The sequence below is a fragment of the Nyctereutes procyonoides genome, unplaced genomic scaffold, assembly GCF_905146905.1.
Source record: "Nyctereutes procyonoides isolate TBG_1078 unplaced genomic scaffold, NYPRO_anot_genome, whole genome shotgun sequence".
Classification (NCBI taxonomy): Eukaryota; Metazoa; Chordata; class Mammalia; order Carnivora; family Canidae; genus Nyctereutes; species Nyctereutes procyonoides.
Window position 1 is genome coordinate 41,088,125 of NW_026575140.1, and position 17,474 is coordinate 41,105,598.

The 17,474-nt window shown below is 42.4% G+C and overlaps 1 protein-coding gene across 8 annotated transcripts in view; it reads left to right on the top strand.

The window, feature by feature from the left end:
- NFIA (nuclear factor I A) overlaps positions 1–15,835 on the top strand; it is a 368,402-nt gene extending 352,567 nt beyond the window's left edge. For all 8 annotated transcript variants that reach the window (XM_055305118.1, XM_055305120.1, XM_055305119.1 and 5 more), the window contains one exon: positions 8,416–15,835. In XM_055305118.1, the coding sequence (XP_055161093.1) occupies positions 8,416–8,433 (18 nt within the window). In that variant the 3' untranslated portion in view covers positions 8,434–15,835. The remainder of the gene's footprint in view (positions 1–8,415) is intronic.
- Positions 15,836–17,474: the final 1,639 nt, after the last annotated feature.

Consider the following 17,474-nt stretch of genomic DNA (forward strand, 5'->3'; position numbering starts at 1 on the left):
TTCGGGGCACTAAAATAACAGCATTTAATGAATCTGTAACTAAAATCTTTCATCTTTCCTCTGTGCAATCAAAGGGGTTGCCTGATGCCTTCTGGTACTTGGTCTGGACTTTGTGGAATCAAAAACGAGTAAAAAGGAACAAACAATAAACACCAGGCCTGGCTGAAAATAAACCGCGGAGCCCCATTGTCACTGCATTTCCGTTCGCAGAGCCATCCAGCGCACTGTCGCCGCTCCACCCAGAGAATCCGGCAGTGCCATCCTCGCCCAACAGATAGGAACTCTGGACGATCTCATCGGGCCCTTGTCCCCTTAATCTCCACGCCGCACCTCAGATCTCAAGCAGCTTCCGTGGCGCGGGCTCACTTTAATGGATAGAATCTATTTTTCATGAAAAAGCAGGAAATAAGCTGTCTCTTTCATAAAAAGATTTACAAAATGTAATCATTGTTGAAATATTCCCTTTGAACTGCCGTGTCCACGGGGGTCTCCGGCTCCCAGAGTCGTGCTTCATTAGAACCCCCTCACAAGCGGCTCCAGAAGGGCAGGTACACTGGTGGCGCCCGGCTTTGATGTCTTGAATGAATGAAAGAAAAGCACAATAAAAAAAGAGCTGTTGATCAAGCATAAAATACTCTTTAAGCTGACAGAATAGCAGCGTTAACACACCCTAAGCTGCTTTTAGTTTTTCCCTTTTTTCCTCACATTTTCCTGTGCTTTGTGTACAGTGGGGGTTTGTATTTTATAAGAAGTCTCTGATCTATGTAGTATGCCATTCGCTAACAAAAACCAAAATAGGATTGTTTCTGGCCCACTTGGTTGCCTGACTACTCCCTCCCTCCCCGCCGCCCCGCTCCCCCGCTCCCCCCCAACTTCCAAGGCGTGCAGTTTAGCCTTGCAAGGCAAGGGCCCAAATGCCTTTCATAAACTTGAGCCAATTCCTTTTGTGTGGTTAGTTTCGCTGCTCTGATTTTAATACCGCAATTAAAGACAGATTTTTATTTTCTCAAGAACTTTCTCTTGCAATGGGGGGCGGGGGGGGGGGGAATGGAACCGACGCAGCTGCTACTTTTAACTAAGAAATTATATCATTAAGTCCGAGAGAGCCGCCTTGTTGAGCGGTGACTTTCCAAGGGAACGGGTCTTCCCAGGGTCTCACGTGGACCTGAGGGCCCAGACACATGTTAGGCCATTTCCCCTGACGTCCTGGTTTTCTGGGCTTGCCTCTATCCAGGCATTAGCTCATCTAAGCCACATAAAAACTGGTCAGGTTGTTCTCTCCATTTCATGGAGTCTAAAACTGAGACTCGGGAATGCTAACTTCCCTGACATGACTTAACTAGTACAGGGCAGTGTGTACTAGTTGGACGATGGGATTCTGCTAACTCCACCTCTGGGGCCCTCGCTCCACCACGGGGCATACAGCCCTCTGAGAGGGAGGTCTGCAGAGTGAATGTGAGTGGGCCAGAACACTGCTGTTAATTCAAAAAAGTCTTTGGTTTCATGAGGTAAAAGGTTACTCAGATGAAAATGTAAAGGGAGACCAAAAAAAAAAAAATTCTTGATAGTGAGGCAGACACTAGGGCAGGTTGGAAGATGGTGAAAGATTTAGACTTTGAAACTACAGTTGGAATAATTGGATTGTGTGTGTACTCTCAAGGTTTGGAGGTGCTGGATGGCTTATTGGGCAAAAAGATTAGTGTTTTCCCGTCTTGAGGTTTGAACCAAACGGAGGTCTTGGCCGGGAGCAGCACGGTCACTCTCCAGGGAGCGGTGGTTTGGACAACTCCTCTGTGCTTGTAGTAAGTAGGCAGCCGTCCATGTTACAAAACTATTGCACGTGCTACTGACGCAGTTGGCCACAGTTGGCCCTACTGCAAGAACTCTTCCATCAGAACTGCCTGGGGCAGCTTGTGGAGACCTGCGTGTCTCTTGCTCTCTCTCCCTCTCCGGAGAGCACCTGTCATTTGGGGAGGCATGGCCATGTGGCATGAGCATGGATGTGGTACAGCTATGCTAGAAGTCATCCATCTAAATGCCTTGTTGGGGTAACTGACACCAGGCTTCGAGAGAACCTTAGGGACAGCTCATTTCTGCCTGCCTGCCTGCCTGCCTGCCTTCCTTTATTCAACCGCATTTAGTAAGTGCCTACTCTGCACCAGCCGCTGGGCAAGACACTGGGGATGCCACACTCAAGAAGATATCCATTTTCTTTTTTTTTCTAATTTTTTTTTTTTATTTACGATAGTCATACAGAGAGAGAGAGAGGCAGAGACACAGGCAGAGGGAGAAGCAGGCTCCATGCACCGGGAGCCTGACGTGGGATTCGATCCCGGGTCTCCAGGATCGCGCCCTGGGCCAAAGGCAGGCGCCAAACCGCTGTGCCACCCAGGGATCCCAAAGATCCATTTTCTTGGGGAGAAAACAGGTAATTACAGTTCAGAGACTGTGACAGAGGTAAACCCCAGGACTAAAGGCCTGGAGAAAGACCCCTTGGAAGAAGGGATGCTAATCTGGGAATGCAAGAACTAGCAAGTGTTAGCAAAGCCAAGGAGAGCGGGATCGCCCGTGCCAAGGCCCAGCAGGGAGAAAGCATTTGGCTTTGGGGAATCTGGAAGAAATTTAACACAGCACAAGTGTTGAGTACAAGCAGTGAAAAGATAAGGCCACAAAGGTAAGTAGGGCCAATCATGGCCCATTAATGTTTTAATAGTTTCCTGTACAATAAACAAGTCTTGGTTTAGCATTATTGAAAACAGGCTTTCTTTAATTAACAAAATCAGACAAGAAAAATGACAGCAGAGATCAAAGCCTGTGGCTGGCAATCCCAATAACTGACACCTGTGTATATAGCATGCCACCTTTTCCAGAAGACCCCCACCCCTCTCCTCTGCTGTCATGCAGAATGAGTCCTCTCAGCAGGTCTCTGGGGGCCTAGGGCAGAGACCTGCTTACTTAAAGTCATACAACGAGCTAAGGGAAAAAGTAGGACTCAACCCAGAGTCCCTGGGACATCAGATGTTCAGCCCCATCAGTCGATATTCGGTTGGTAAAGACCCTACTATGAGAAGGGCAGGGTTCCTGGTATCTTGAAAGGCTGCAATCTGGTGGCATCTTTCTGCACAACAGCTCCTTAAGGGCAGGACCTGTTTACTGTACACATTCTATCCCCAGAGCCTAACATACATAGCACGTGTGAGGCCCCTAGTGCTTGTGGCATGAGTGAAGAAATGCTCCAAAATGATGGCGAACTGATGCTAGAAACCCAGAAGGCCTGTCCATTTCTGTTGTATTGAAAGGATTGGGGGGCTGAATGGAGCTACCAGGCTTTGGGCTGATTTGCCAAGAGCAACTCATTTGGGCTAAACAGTGGGCTTTGGCTCATCCATACAAGAGCAGGAAGCCAAAAATGACTAACTGGGTGAGTGTGAGCCACTTGAGGAGAAGAGTCAAAATGGTGCCCACAACTCATGCAGTCCTGGTTGGTAGAGAACTCCTTGGGGCTGATGAAGAGTCAAGCCTGCTGGGGGAGTGGAGACAGGCCTCCCTGTGTCTGCATGTCTCTGTTTTATGTATGTGAATGTCCTTAAATAACCCACCTTGCCTGGAGAAGAAAGCGAAGTGTCACACCCAGTTCTGGATTCCACATTAACAGCCTCCTTCCGCACTGTTCAACTTTGCCCTTGAGGCCTTTTGTTTAACTTTTTAATCTGAAAAACAGATTCTGCTGCGTCACAGTCTGTGCCACCTTCCCCCTCTCCACCCCCTGCACCCTCTTTTTTTTTTTTTTTGGTTACAGTAAAATATAGCTATCTCAAACAGACTTGTATTTCCTTTCATCGTTAAAATATACATCCTGTCGTCTCAGTGAGAAGAGTATATAAAAGGTCTTAGGAGAAAAAAAAAAAGTTGTTATTCACATTAGAATGTCTGTTGTTAACGAAGAAGGAGTCGTCTTCCTCAACCTTGTCTTAGGCCACCTCATGACCAAATTTTGGCAAAGAGTTTCCTAACAGCTCTCCATGGGGCATAAGAAAGGAAGGAGCCTGGCACTGTCAAGGTGCCTACAGCCGTCCCAGTCCCCCTGTTTAGGATGCAGCCGGATGGATATTGTTTATGGTTCATAAAACCTGGCTACTGTGAGTATTCCAGAATCCCAGCAGAATGGGATTCGAACTTTCATAGAGCTGTAAATTAAGGGGTGGGAAGTGTGATAAAACTCCTTAGAGAACGGTGAAGAAAAAAAATTTCGCGCTGCAATGGTTAAATGAAATTTTATAAGCACATTCAGTGTGGAGCTGTTTTGCATTACATGAGTTGAATACCTTAGAGACGCCACATCTGCAGGCACTTTATTAAATCCTTAGTCAGCACTTTCCAACCTGATGAGATTACTTCTTCATTTGACTGGAGAAAAGGAAAGCTGAGCTCTGGTCCTGGACTGCAAGGTTTCTTTTGATGTTTCACCTTGAACACTGAGAGAGGACAATCACCACCAACCCCCTCAGCCGCTCCCACCCCCAGCACTTCCCAAACTGTAGAAATTGTGAATGTAACAGACTAATTTTACTGAACTGGAGCCTCTGTGGGAGTGTGGATTTATGGACCTCCAAAACAACTATAGCTGAAAGTCCCTGAGGAAAAAATAGATCAAAGCTCTGTGTTTACTTCCTTAATGTAAATGTATCAAGATAACATCGTCCTATATTGTATTGTAATATTGGAACTCACTGCAGATAAGGGACAGAGATTCCTTTGTAGTCCATCTGGATACAGTAGGTTAGATTAAGGGGTTATAAAGTAGGAAGGCAGAAACCATATGAAATGTAAGCTTGTGTCAGTAAATGTCAGAAGACAGTATTTTGACTCTCCATAAATGAATTTTGTTCAATGTGGCACCATTTTCCCAGTGATTTGCTGCTACTCAGCCCCAACAGTTTAACAACCTCAGATTATTTTTGTATTTCTCTTGTATGGCCCAAGGAAAAAAATGCTCAGTGTCATTCTTCAAGTAATGTTTTGAAACTCGCGCTGCTTGCATAGTAGATTTTCTAAGAAAATGTCACAAGAGAAAAGTGGGCTTTTCCAAATACTATCTTGTCTACTTGATGTTACTAGTAGTTTATGGAAGTTTCTAGAGATCAAGTGGCAAATACATGTGCAACTATCACATTCGTCATTCATCATAAAGAAATTAAGAGCGTCTTCAGCCACAAACTGATCCTGAGAAAATAATTAGGTGAAATGGATGAGTTTTTGTTTTTTTATTATTATAACTACTTATCTGCCATCTCGGCAAATAAATGATTTAATCAAAGAGAGCTTATCCCCCCCCCCAAAAAAAAAAAGCCTCAAAAAAACAAAAAACAAATCCCCTGTGTGGTTCCACTAACCGATTGACTTCCCATTCAGGGGTGGGGGGCAAGGGGAAGCCTTGGTCAAGTAGCTGGGTTAATTGTCATGAAGATTAGTGTGATGTTGAAATAAGTACTAATGGTCAAATTACAGGAGTGAAAAAGTTTAAGAATAGGTTTTGGTTTGGGCCTGAAAGGGTTAATTAAGTTTTTTTCATGGGTTATTAAAGACCCCCAACCCATGCCTTCAGGAGTCATATTGACACCACACCACAGGGCAACTCGCTTCTCTATTGATATGTTGCTGGTCAGAGCACAATAGCCTTCTGTGTCTGAAAATCATTGCTAAAATCATCTCAAGGAAAAAAAAAGTTTGAAAGCTCTAACGGTAGACAAAAGCCCAAGAGCTGCAGTGCGCAGCTCAAAAACCCAGAGTCAGCAACTTCTATTGATTAAAAACTAACCTTTAAAGTAACTCTGAGAGTGTGTGGTTAGCATTTAAATTTAAACATGTCATGAGTTGATTTGTGTTACTGAATACCAACTCAGAAGGAGTAACATTCACATCGCATTTTTTTTCTAATTCCCTTAAGCAGCTAAAGTATTTCATGAAATGTCAATAGGGCAAAAAAGAAAAAGTGGGGGGGGGGAATGCTAGGCCTTGTGGTTTTCTTTCCCATGCAAATATTCACACACACACCCCCCCCGAAAGAAAAGTGTGGAGAGTGAAACACAATAATTAGTCCTTTGTCTAACTTTCCCAAGTGCCAGAGAAAGACAGATTAATTAAATATACAACAGTGTTGGTTTTTGGAGTGGGGGTCTCGCTTGCCGTGTAGGTCATAAATTAGGCAGAATAAATACTTCAATGTGTTTGCAGTGGGCTTGCTACGTCAGAGCCACTGGAAGGTTGGTGGGAGGAGAGCGGAGGGTTTCTTGCTAATGATAGTCACGTCTGGGTCTGTCTGGTTGCTCTTAGCAACCAGACATGATGTAACACCAGGATGAACTTGAACTTGGGGGACTTGAAAAGAGAACAATAGACCAGAGCAATCAATAAAGCCTATTTCAGTGAAGGATTACAGAGCTGCTCTGGGGTAACCTTGTCGGCAAGGCGCACACTGAATAGTAAGATGTGTGAAGAAACTTTTTTTTTTTTTTTTTTTTTTTTTTTGCTTTGCTTTTTAAGAGAAGTGCAGAGGCACTGCAGATTTTTGTAGTGCACTGAGGTTGTGTCCAGAAACTGTGGTATGGAAAACTGCTCCCCCTGCTGACTCACTGGGTCCCCCGTGTGTGCTTCAAGAGCTACTATGCAGCGTCAGATTGAAGAAGGCTGGAATTTCACCACCGACTTAGAAAGTGTGAGGACAGAAATGCCGTAAGCGTTACTCGTCGCACCCAAACTTGGATACTGTTTTGTTAGCGAGAGACAGAGGCCGTAGCACGCACGGATCAGTGGGCTACTGGGAGAAGCCTCCTGGAAATACAGCTTGGGGCTTGCCACCCCTGTCCTTTCTCCCCCCCCCACCCCCCTCCTTTTGTCCGGTTAGATTTAGGCCATTTGTATTTGCCAGGATGATTTCCTTTCGGGACACAAGAGGCTTTATTGTGTTCCTCCAAGCATGTGGTCAAAGAAGAATATCTAAAAGTTACACAGGATAAGTAGTTTTTCGATTCAGGCCTGGCTTTTTCAAGTCCTCTGGAAATCAGAGGTAGCTTGTGCGACCAGGAAACCTCATACCCACCTCCACGTAGCTATCATTTTGCCACTTCCCCCTGGGATCAGAGGCTGTCCTTTACCTAGTTGAATCTCTTGGGCACCAAGGAAAGTCTGACTGAACCCACTCAAATGTACCCCTTTCTGATACTGCCAACTCAGTTTTCAGAGACATTCACTTTTGCTAGAAGTTGGTGATTTTTCTGTGAATGATGATGAATGTGGTGAATTTGGCAGGGCATCTCTAGGGAGAAGCTGGCAAAAGCTAAACACTTCTGTTTCACTTGAGAAACCAACTCTGATATTAGACCATAACTGGTCACTTTAGTTAACCAACAGAGAAAGAATTGCCAGCATATAAAGTGATGTTGTCCAAAGCCAATCACCTGAGGATTTTTGAAGGGAAAAGGTAACTGGTAACTGGGCCCAGCAGGCATATGGCAGGCTCTAAATAAGTGCTGATTGAACATAAACAAGAACAGAGGCTATGCAATGGCCTCATTTATGTCCTTTGGACATCATGGCAGTTAATAGGGTGAAATCTTGATCCCACTTGATTATTATATGTCATTTTTGATAAATTATCTTAGAAACACTGAGCCAAAGGAGCATTTTACCTCATAAAATCTATCTCAGGCACACATAAAGGAAACTGGGTATCAAGGAGGTGCTGTGACTTGCCCAAATCCTGCAGAACTCTTCATACAGCACTTTTTCTACTTCACCGCCCCTATTTTTCTATCACTATTGATCATCTGCGCCTGTTCAGAGAATGTCACAATACCATCTTTAGTGCCTACATCTCATTGAAAAGGAGATGTGAAAAATCATCAAAGTAGACATTGATTGGCACAGGAAACCTCTTCCCTCACCCATTGTCCATTTATTCGACACTTCTTTGTTGAGAACCTTTTACTCCTGGCACTGTGCTGGGCACTGAGGGCTCAGTGACAAGATGATCAAGCTTCTTGCCATCTTATAACTGCCCCCACCAGACTGCAAAACCTATATATATATATATATATATATATATATATATATATATATATATGTATCAAGCAGAATAAATACTTTATTTTTGAGACACACTCAGAACGTTTGCAAACCCCAATGAAGACGCTGAGTTTCAACTTCAGAGAAATAAGATCAACTTCAGTGACTCAAGATTTACTACTGTTTGTCATTCCCTTCTACCTTACCCAGAAAATCTGCCCCTGTACCGCACCCCTACCCACAGCTTTCATGCCTAATACAGATCCCAATTTCATGGTCAGAAGGGCAACTTCTAAAATATTTTACTTTCCAAATTATACCTCTAATCGTTCTTTCCTTTTTGTCTTCCAGTCCTGGTACCTGGGATAAAAGTCGCAGCGTCCCACCATCCACCAGACAGACCACCTGACCCCTTCTCAACTCTGTAACATGGACGCATCCTCAACCCAGCGCGGTTACAACTTCACTGTCAGTGGAAGGGGAGAATCAAATCAACTTGTACATGGAAACAGCGAGCATTATGGTCAAACAGCAAAGGCCATAACCTTTTGGGATTTTTTTTTTAAATACTTTAGGGACTGTTGTAATTTTCTCATATGGTGCTGGAAATGGTTGGGCTTTGTAACATTTGGAGTGTTTCCGTGGTAGCGTGAGCATTAGGTGATGTGGCGAGTGGAGGTCTACCCTTGCTCACTGACTTCCCGTTGTAACACACTTTCCTTACGGAGCCTGGCTGTTTCACAGTATTTCATGAATTTACCCACACAGGTGTGAGCCTCCTTGAGTCATCAGGAGACACATGGAGAACTAAATCTTTTGTAGTAGCTGAGATCTGCAATATATAACTTACGGGACAGTCAAAGGGCAATGTTTTTCTGTAACACATTGGAAAAAGAAAATGCAGTTATGTTCCTTTTTTATTTTTTCTTTTAGTTTGGTTTGGTTCAGCAGTCAGCAGTTAAATATATAACATGGCCCACAAGGACAGTGAATCCACTCACGTTGCAGAACAATTCCGAAATGACAAACTACTACTACTACTATTCAGTTTTTTAAAAGTTGTGAAATGCTGCACTTACATTTAAAAAAAAAAAACATTTTTTCAACAATTTCAACAATGACACACAAATTCACATGGAAATGGGGAAGATGGTCTGTTTTGACAGAAACTGACAGGAATCAATCAAAACAATCGAATTTTGAAATGAGTAAAGTGCAATTTCATTGGATAGCTAAATATCTTTGTAAGATAGAGATTGTTGAAAATTCTATTTTTGTTTTTCAAGTCCTTCCACCCCAGGACTCTAAATTATCGGGGTAAAAAACAGCCTTGCAAGAAAAAGGGGAGCTATTTTTGCTTTTTATGTTTTTTATTGTTAAACTTGTATCCCTTTAAAAACTGAAGGAAAATTTAAAAAAAAAAACAAAAAAACAAATCTAATGGTGCTTTTACCACAATATGTTAACTACATTAAATGCTAATTAATTATTTTCTGTTATTGAAGCACATAACTAAAATGAAATCATGGTATCTGTTAATTTTATAAGCTAGAAGTCACTATTATAATGGATTATGCCAATTCTGAAAATTTTTACATGTATCCAGCAACATAGGATTTATCAGTTATCAGACACTTCATTGTACCAGAGATTGTCCAGAACTTTTAAAAGACCTTTGTGCCCCTGAACTGGGCTATGGGAAAAAAAATAATAATAATAATAATGAAACCAATACTGACACAAATGCTGGTGCCCATTCAGATCAAGGGTACCTGTTAGGGAAAAAAAAAAGTTTGCACCCCCAAATGTCCTGTATCTTATGTAAAAAAAAAAAAAAATACACACACAAAAAAACAAAAAAATAACAAAAAAAAGTGCAAGTGATTTTTCTACCAGACAGCGAAGCACCCCTTTGCTTCCCATGCAACTTCAAGAAGGTTTCCTATACTATACATATATATACGTTCTGGTTGGCAAGCCCTGCTGATCAGAGAAAGTCTCTGCATGTTCTAGTGTTAGTAACTAATTTTTATATAGTTAATGTAGGATAAAGTAGAGTGCATTAAGACACAATATTGTAATCCCTACTCTAGGCACTTGCCTTTAAACTATGTTTTTCAGCCCTTCAGAAGGGTTCTACTACTGTCCTATACAATCAAGTAACTGAAATTCTTGGGAAGACACTTTGCTCCTCATCTTTCCCCCCGAAACAATGTTGTTTTGTTTTGTTTTTTTTCCTTAATTTGCACGAAAACAAAAATTCCATATCAATGTGCCTTGCCCTGGATAGCGATTATTTGTGGAATTGTTGCACATGCTCCTCTATTGAAAGGGGTTTTTCCCTCGTCAAGCATTTGGAGACACTTTTTGTAAATGTGACTTTTATGTCAGCCATCGTCAGTTTCAACATCTAGAACTAAATAGAGAGTTAGTTGTTCCGCAGATAGGAGTAGTCTTTATTGTCCTCTGTGGTCAGTGGCAGTGCTATTCTGAGATCTGTAGATGGCTTAGAATATCAGTATTTTGGATGTTGCTGCATTTTACAATTTATTTGGAGTCTTCCTTTATTTCCCCCCTCCCAGATATATGAAAATATGCAATACCTGCTTATATCGTGTAGAAAAGCTTAGCGATTATTAATTTTTCTTTTATTTTTTTTTATTTGACCAAAGTCGGTGCTGCACTTGACGCAGTGTGTTTTAGGTGTTTGTCTTTGTACTTTTTTTGTGATTTTTTGAATGCACGTGCGCAGGAAGGGCTCCTCTTAGAGAAGCAGTCAAACTGTGAAGCACTAAGCTGACCCTGCTTCAAGCAATTTTGTTTTTACAACTGTTCCTTTCACAAGCAAGCCTTAAAAAAAAAAAAGACAACTTCCTTTTTCTTCAGCTCCCACACCCCATTTTTCTTAGCAGACCGCAGTCAATCCACATTCAATAAAAAAGTATATAATGCCCATTTTTATATGCACGTTTTTAAACTTCCAAGTTCTGAAAATTGTTTACTGGTTATCTCTATTTAAGGAAAAAAAAATAAAATAAAACATTTTGGATTTTCATATGTGTCTGATAAGTGGTTGAATAGTCGTTTGGCGCTGTTGTATGGTGTGATTGTCAGTATATGGTGTCACTTCCTATAGCCAGCCAGCATACTTTGCCTTCCCCTATAGCACTTAGCTGGGCATTACTTTATTATGACATATGTGCACTAAAAAAAGGAAAAAAGGAAAAAAAAAGAAAAAAATAGCAGCTTTTCAGTGCTTCACAGTGAAGGGAAAAAAGCCTAGACAAACATTTTGTCAGAACCTTGCGATAAGCCAAGGTATTACCAGGAAATTGGTTGTATATACAATAAAATTGCACCCTTTTTTTAAAAACAAAACAAACTAAGCAATAGTTTGGGCAGTTTTAGTGGTTTTTAGTGAGCATGTTGTAGTCATGACTGCAAAGAGAGAGAATAAACTGCCCACTCAGAAGATATGTAATTTGTATTGTTGTATAGTTTTATTGATTACACTGATTTATTCTACCCTATTTTATAATGCAGGACTTTTGTAATGTTGTTTAAATGAGGAAAAATTTCTGTCAAATTAGCCTAGTGAAATTTCTGATTGTCCATTATAAAGGCAGCGTTCATAGAATTGCTTTTCTTTCTTTCCTGCCCCCACCCCCCTTTGGGAACTGGATTTAAGTTTAAAACTTTCCTGTTTCCTTTTTTTTTTTTTTGTAAGTATTTAAATACAGTTATTTTTTCTCTCAATGGTATAGCATATTCCTATGCTTGTGAAGTATAGGTCTACTGAAAAACCATTGTAAATGGACGTTACAGGTATGCTGTATTTTTGAAGGTATTTTGTTGTATTAAGTTTGATGAAGCTAAAATTAGGGAACTCTGAACAAGATTTGCAGGAAAAAAAATGTTTTAAAGGCTTTAAAACATTAAGGAGGCAGTCTAGGGTGATAACGAACAGGGGTCAAGTATTAAATACACTAAGTTACATTTTTGTTAATGTTTCATTGTCCAGAAAGCAGCAGGAAACTGTAGTTCAGTTGTGATCAAGCAGGAAAAAAGAAACACCAACAATCCGAGTGTTTACCTTTTTAGATGAAAGCCAAGCGAAGATGTTTGAGGAAGACTTTGCTACCTGGGGTGTGTAGACTGACAGGCTGAGGGCTGGCCCAACTTCCAAGGCCCCGCCCTTGATTCCGAGACACATTTGAATTTTTTCTCTCCCGTCAAATGGCATTGACAATATCAGCAAAGAGAAGTCCCCCAAATCCCTCTCCATGTTTTTTCTTTGGGAACTGAAGTCAGAGGCACAAACACTAAATCTGATCATTTTTCTGTATGCTTTTTCTTTTTTTTCACCCTGATCCACTCCCCTGCCACCAAAATGCTCCTTTTCTGATCATTCATGGGCAGAGGCCCTCCCGCTAATGCCACTCTCTCCATCCCAGAGCCTTTTACTTTCCTCTGAGGCTAGAGCAAACTTTTCTGTCTCTTCACTCCCTGGCCTGGCGGGTATTGGTGTCAGACCCTCCCCACTCTCCCCTCCACCCAGAGTCGGGTGTGGGCGCCCTTCCCCCTCCGGCCAGCAGGTACACCTCCCCATGCTTGCATTCTTCATTCTCTGACAGTCGAAGTGTAAGGGAACCCACATTTTCCAGAGTCACGGTGTTCAGTCAGCCCACAGGAATATGCAAAACCCATCTCAAAAAGTTTGTCTTTTACTTTTCAAACCCTTATCCCCATAAACTTTGAATTCTGTTGTAATTTATGAAATCTGGATTAAGAAAAACATTTTTTTTACTTGTGATTTTTTTTGGGGGGGGAGGAATTTCTAGGAATGTCATTTAATGTACTTTGCATCACGTCTCTGGAAATATCTTTTTGTCCATAGTGGTGGTCGTCTCTCTGTCTCTCTCTCTTTCTTTCTTTTTTCTTTCTTTCTTTTTTATTTCTTTAAGTGTTTTGTTCTTTTTTTTCCCGGTAGCAGGCCTCCATAGAACAAATTTAAAACACAACTGGCATGGTAGTGTAAGGAGAGCTTCAGTGGCACCTCACCACCCACCCCCGGAGACCTGTCCCAGGACAGTCTCAGAAAGCTGCACTGCCCACCGGCAGAGCTTTCGTTCAAATCGGCTTCCAAGGCCAATTTTGTCCTGAAGTCAATGCATGTATTTACTGTTTGACAGTAAACCCGCTCTGCCTTCTCCACGTCCAAGGCTGTGCATTTGCCTAATTAGTGTCGTGTATGTTTTCCTTTTATTTTTTCCAATAAAAAAGCAGTGGGATGAAAATTGCTTTGATAGATAGCAGGTAACATTGAAGCTGTTCCATAGCACTTAACTGTAGTGAATACTGTGTCACCAATTCTGAAATCAATTTAATGTTTAATGCAAATCCATTACATGGTGCTATTACAGGCTGACAAAATGATTTACACCAATGTGACAACTTGGGCTCAATTCACTCTGCTTTCCAACAGTGTAAATGCATAGCAGTGTTTATCTGCATGAGAACTATGCACTAATCTATCTGAAGAAAAAAAAAACTATATCAACTTTGGTATCTACTTTCCGTTTACTTCAATCCTTGCCTTTTTGGTCATTGTTATAATGCCAGCTTTAGGACAGAAAGAATTATAAGAAAACCAGCATAATACCTGATATATTAAAATGTAGTGCCTGTGAAATCTGTATTATATTGCTCTTCTGAAGTAAGATTTTTCTACACCGGTAGCCTTCGCTGTCTGTCAGTCAGGATCTTCTGGTATAGGTGATGTAAAATAACCGTACAATATTAATGCATGCTATTCCATAATGCTTAGTGAACTGTATGAATATTACTCAAAGTTATGTTAGTCTTTTTTTCTGACTTGGTTCTTGTCAGCTAGGTTTAAAGGTATTTCACTGAGAACGCAAATTCTTTCTTGATTTCGGCTGTTTTCAGTATTTTGGAGGTATACATTTACTTAAATTCAGTATTACTGTGTTTTTGTTTTCGTTTTCGTTTTTTTGTTTTCCTTTTCCTAGGGGACAAGCATGGGTGGTTGATTTCAGAAATCAGTCCCTGGCAAGACTTTTGTCTCAAAACAACCGTTTGTATTTCGAGAACTGTGCTACGAAGAAACTCTGAGAACATTTCCAAGCGAGGGACGTTTTTCCTTGACTCTCGACCGAAGCTATGCTGACCCTGAAGCGTTTTCTTAATGGACAATGTTCAGCCAGGTACCCATGCTTGATCCGTCTTCACACCAGACTTCCTCATATTAAAAGAAAAAAAGAAAAAATCTTTAAGAAATCACATGGCTATTTAGTTTCATGCACAGTTGCAATATTTTCTTCAAAAATAAAACTCTGTACAAACTTTGGGCCCGATTCATAAGAAAAAGGAGTTTGCTATTAACACGGGATTTTTTTTTAAATATACTTTTTTTTGGTCTAAATTTGAAACTACTTGCTTCCCAAATTAAATCAGTTTCATCTCACTTTTTTTTTCCCCTAAACCAGCACCCATCTGCCTTTTGTGCCCCTAAAGGGTTACATAACCAGATGAGGAGAATGGGGAGATGGGGAGTAGGTACCAGAGATGCTCAGAACGACAGGGGACCGCCTGCAGTCGAGGCCACCAGAACCGGGAGGCGGCAGTGTGGGGGGCAGGACCTCGCCTGGGTGCCAGGCATCACAAGTTTCACATGTGGGCTCCTTATGCGATTTCATTCAAAAAACACAATTTCCAAAATGTGTCTGGGCCGCAGGAATATGTGGTGGAAGTGCCACCTCTAATCCAACCAGAGCGCCTTCTCACGGTAGAAAACACTCACCAGGTCACGCAATGTGAACTCTTACATCTCCACAGTGCTTTTAAGAACAAAACGTGTCCCAGGAATTGGGCTATTTTTCCTGCTGTTCTTTATGCTCCACTTCTCAAAATGACAGAAGCTCTCCCACCTTTGATTCTATTTGTGTTATTCTTATTTTTCCATTTTTAAAAATTTTTTAATTTATATTTTTAGTAGTACTCATACATATACATCAGCACTTTTTTTTTTTTTTTTTAACATCCCAACCGAAGGTCACCAGGCCACTGGCTATGTGGGGATGGAGGTTTGAGAGACCTGCCAGGTTCATTTTTTTCTCCCTGGTCTCAGACCAGCCTGTCTGCACTGTGAAGGCATTTGGTAGTGTTATCCTGAGATACTTACTAGACCAAGAGCTGGAGCTTTGTCGGGTCCTAGGAGGTCCTCACGAGAGACTTTCCAAGTCAAATACATGATCCCCCTTCCCTACACCTCTGACCTGTTACGCAGAACAAGGTTCCCTGGGGACCTTTCCCACCACCCTTGGAAATCTGCCCATTCAAGATACCTCGGGTTTTTCATTTCAAATTGCGGGGGGAGGGCACCGAACACTTCCAGAGATGAAAAGAGATCTGTTGTGAAACTAAACACCCCCCCGTGTTAATAACTTGGTTTGACATTTGTTTTTATGAGCCGGGCCCCCTGTGCCTCTAGTATACTTGTATTGACTCTCATAGCTACCCTTTTAGTTTTACTGTGTTCTGTGAAAATTTGTAATTGGTTGAGAATCACTGTGGGCGTCCATTCTTATTCAACTAAATCTCCACAGGTTTTTTGAGCTGGTGTGGATTAGTTTAACTCTTGTATTCAACCATTAGTGCTACCACCTTCTCACATTACGATACAATTACTGGAAGCAAGTACTGCATTTCCTATGCAACAAAAAAGGAAAAATAAAAAATTGCTAATGCTCTGGAAGCTGTGTCATCATTTGCTTTTGAATCACAACCTGGGCGGTTGTATTTGAGTGACAGTTAAGGGGATGGATCAGCCTTTCTGCACCGTGGAGTTTGCATTATCCTTAATAGATGCCAAGCACATCACGCCCTTCACAGAGTTCTGATGGGCGCTGCTGATTTTCTTGCCCAGTTCACCAAAAGCGAGGCTTAACGTTCATTCCCCTGTGCTTCTGACGTGCCTGATATTGTGCTTTAGGTGTTGTATCAGGGCCCCATGAGGAGTCAGGAATAGGGCCCAGTAGGTTTTCCAAGAGGGCTCTGCAGTAGCCTGGAGGTAAGGAACTGTAGGTTACAGCCACCAGCCCCAGGGCTGGGGACCCAGAGGGGAAAGGTTGAGTTACCAGAACCTGGGCACTCCAAGGAGGAGCTCCACACAGCTGAGACTTGGATCTTTACTGAAAGGGGTCACCATGAAGGTGGGGCGCACCACATGGGTGGGCACAGACCTCTGAGAGGACATGGGTGGCTGGTGCTAGGACCGCCGAGGGGCACGCGGCCAACAGTATTAGTACTTCCGAGGAGGCGACGGTGGCTGGTGCTGGGAGCACTGAAAGGAGCTGGAGGCCGTTGGTGCATCCATCTTCTGCTGCTGTCACATGTGGACAGGACCTGAAACCGGAAAGAAGTCCCCTCTCTCCCTAACCGCCTATTCTGAGGCTCCTGCCAGTGTTTCCCAGTGGCTTGATCAAAGCATAGGCATCTAGGAAGGGAGTATGGAAAATATAGTGAGAAAACTGCCAACCCCCAGAACAGGATACAGAAAGGTGAGCCTGGAGACCAGACCCAGGGTGTCAACAAGCAGCAGATGTATCTTCACCCATTTTATTCTCTCAGCCACCTCTGAGATAGGAACTACTTATATTCCCCTTTCCAGGTGAGGAAACTGACGCAGAGACTTAGTAAGTTACCCAAGGTCATACAATAACTAAATGGCAGGGTGGGATTCAAATCCAAGAAGTCTGCTTCCAACTTCCATCCTATAATCACCCCATCAACTCAATTTTTTTTTAGATTTTATGTATTTATTAGAGGGTATAAACAGAGGGAGGGGCCGAGGGACAAGCAGACTCCCCGCTGAGTACAGAGCTCAATGGGAGGCTCCATCCCAGGACCCTGAGATCATGACCCGAGCTGTAGTCAGACGCTCACAACAGACTGAGTCACTCAAGATGACCCTCAACTCAATTATTCGACAAAAATTGAGTGCCCACTATGTGCCAGAGACTATGCCAGTGGCTAAGGATAGTAGGTGAATAAAAACTGTGCAACTATTCTTATGAAGAGTACTGTCTAGTGGGCAAGGTAACATTATCCAAATAAACACAGCAGCCAAGGTAAGCATATAGCTGTGATGAGGGCTATAAAGGATACAGGTTTCTGCAAAAGCCCATTGAGACCAGTAGGACAGAGAGAAGCTAACCAAGCACAGGGGGCAGGCTGGAAGGAGAATGTTCTGGGCAGAGGGAACAGCACGTACAAAGAGCCTGTAGTGGAATGGAGCTTGGCACCTTTGAGGGGCAGGAGGAAGGCCTGTTTGGATAAAGGGAAGAAAGAAAGGAAATAGCGGTTCAAGATGAAGCTTGACACTTAGG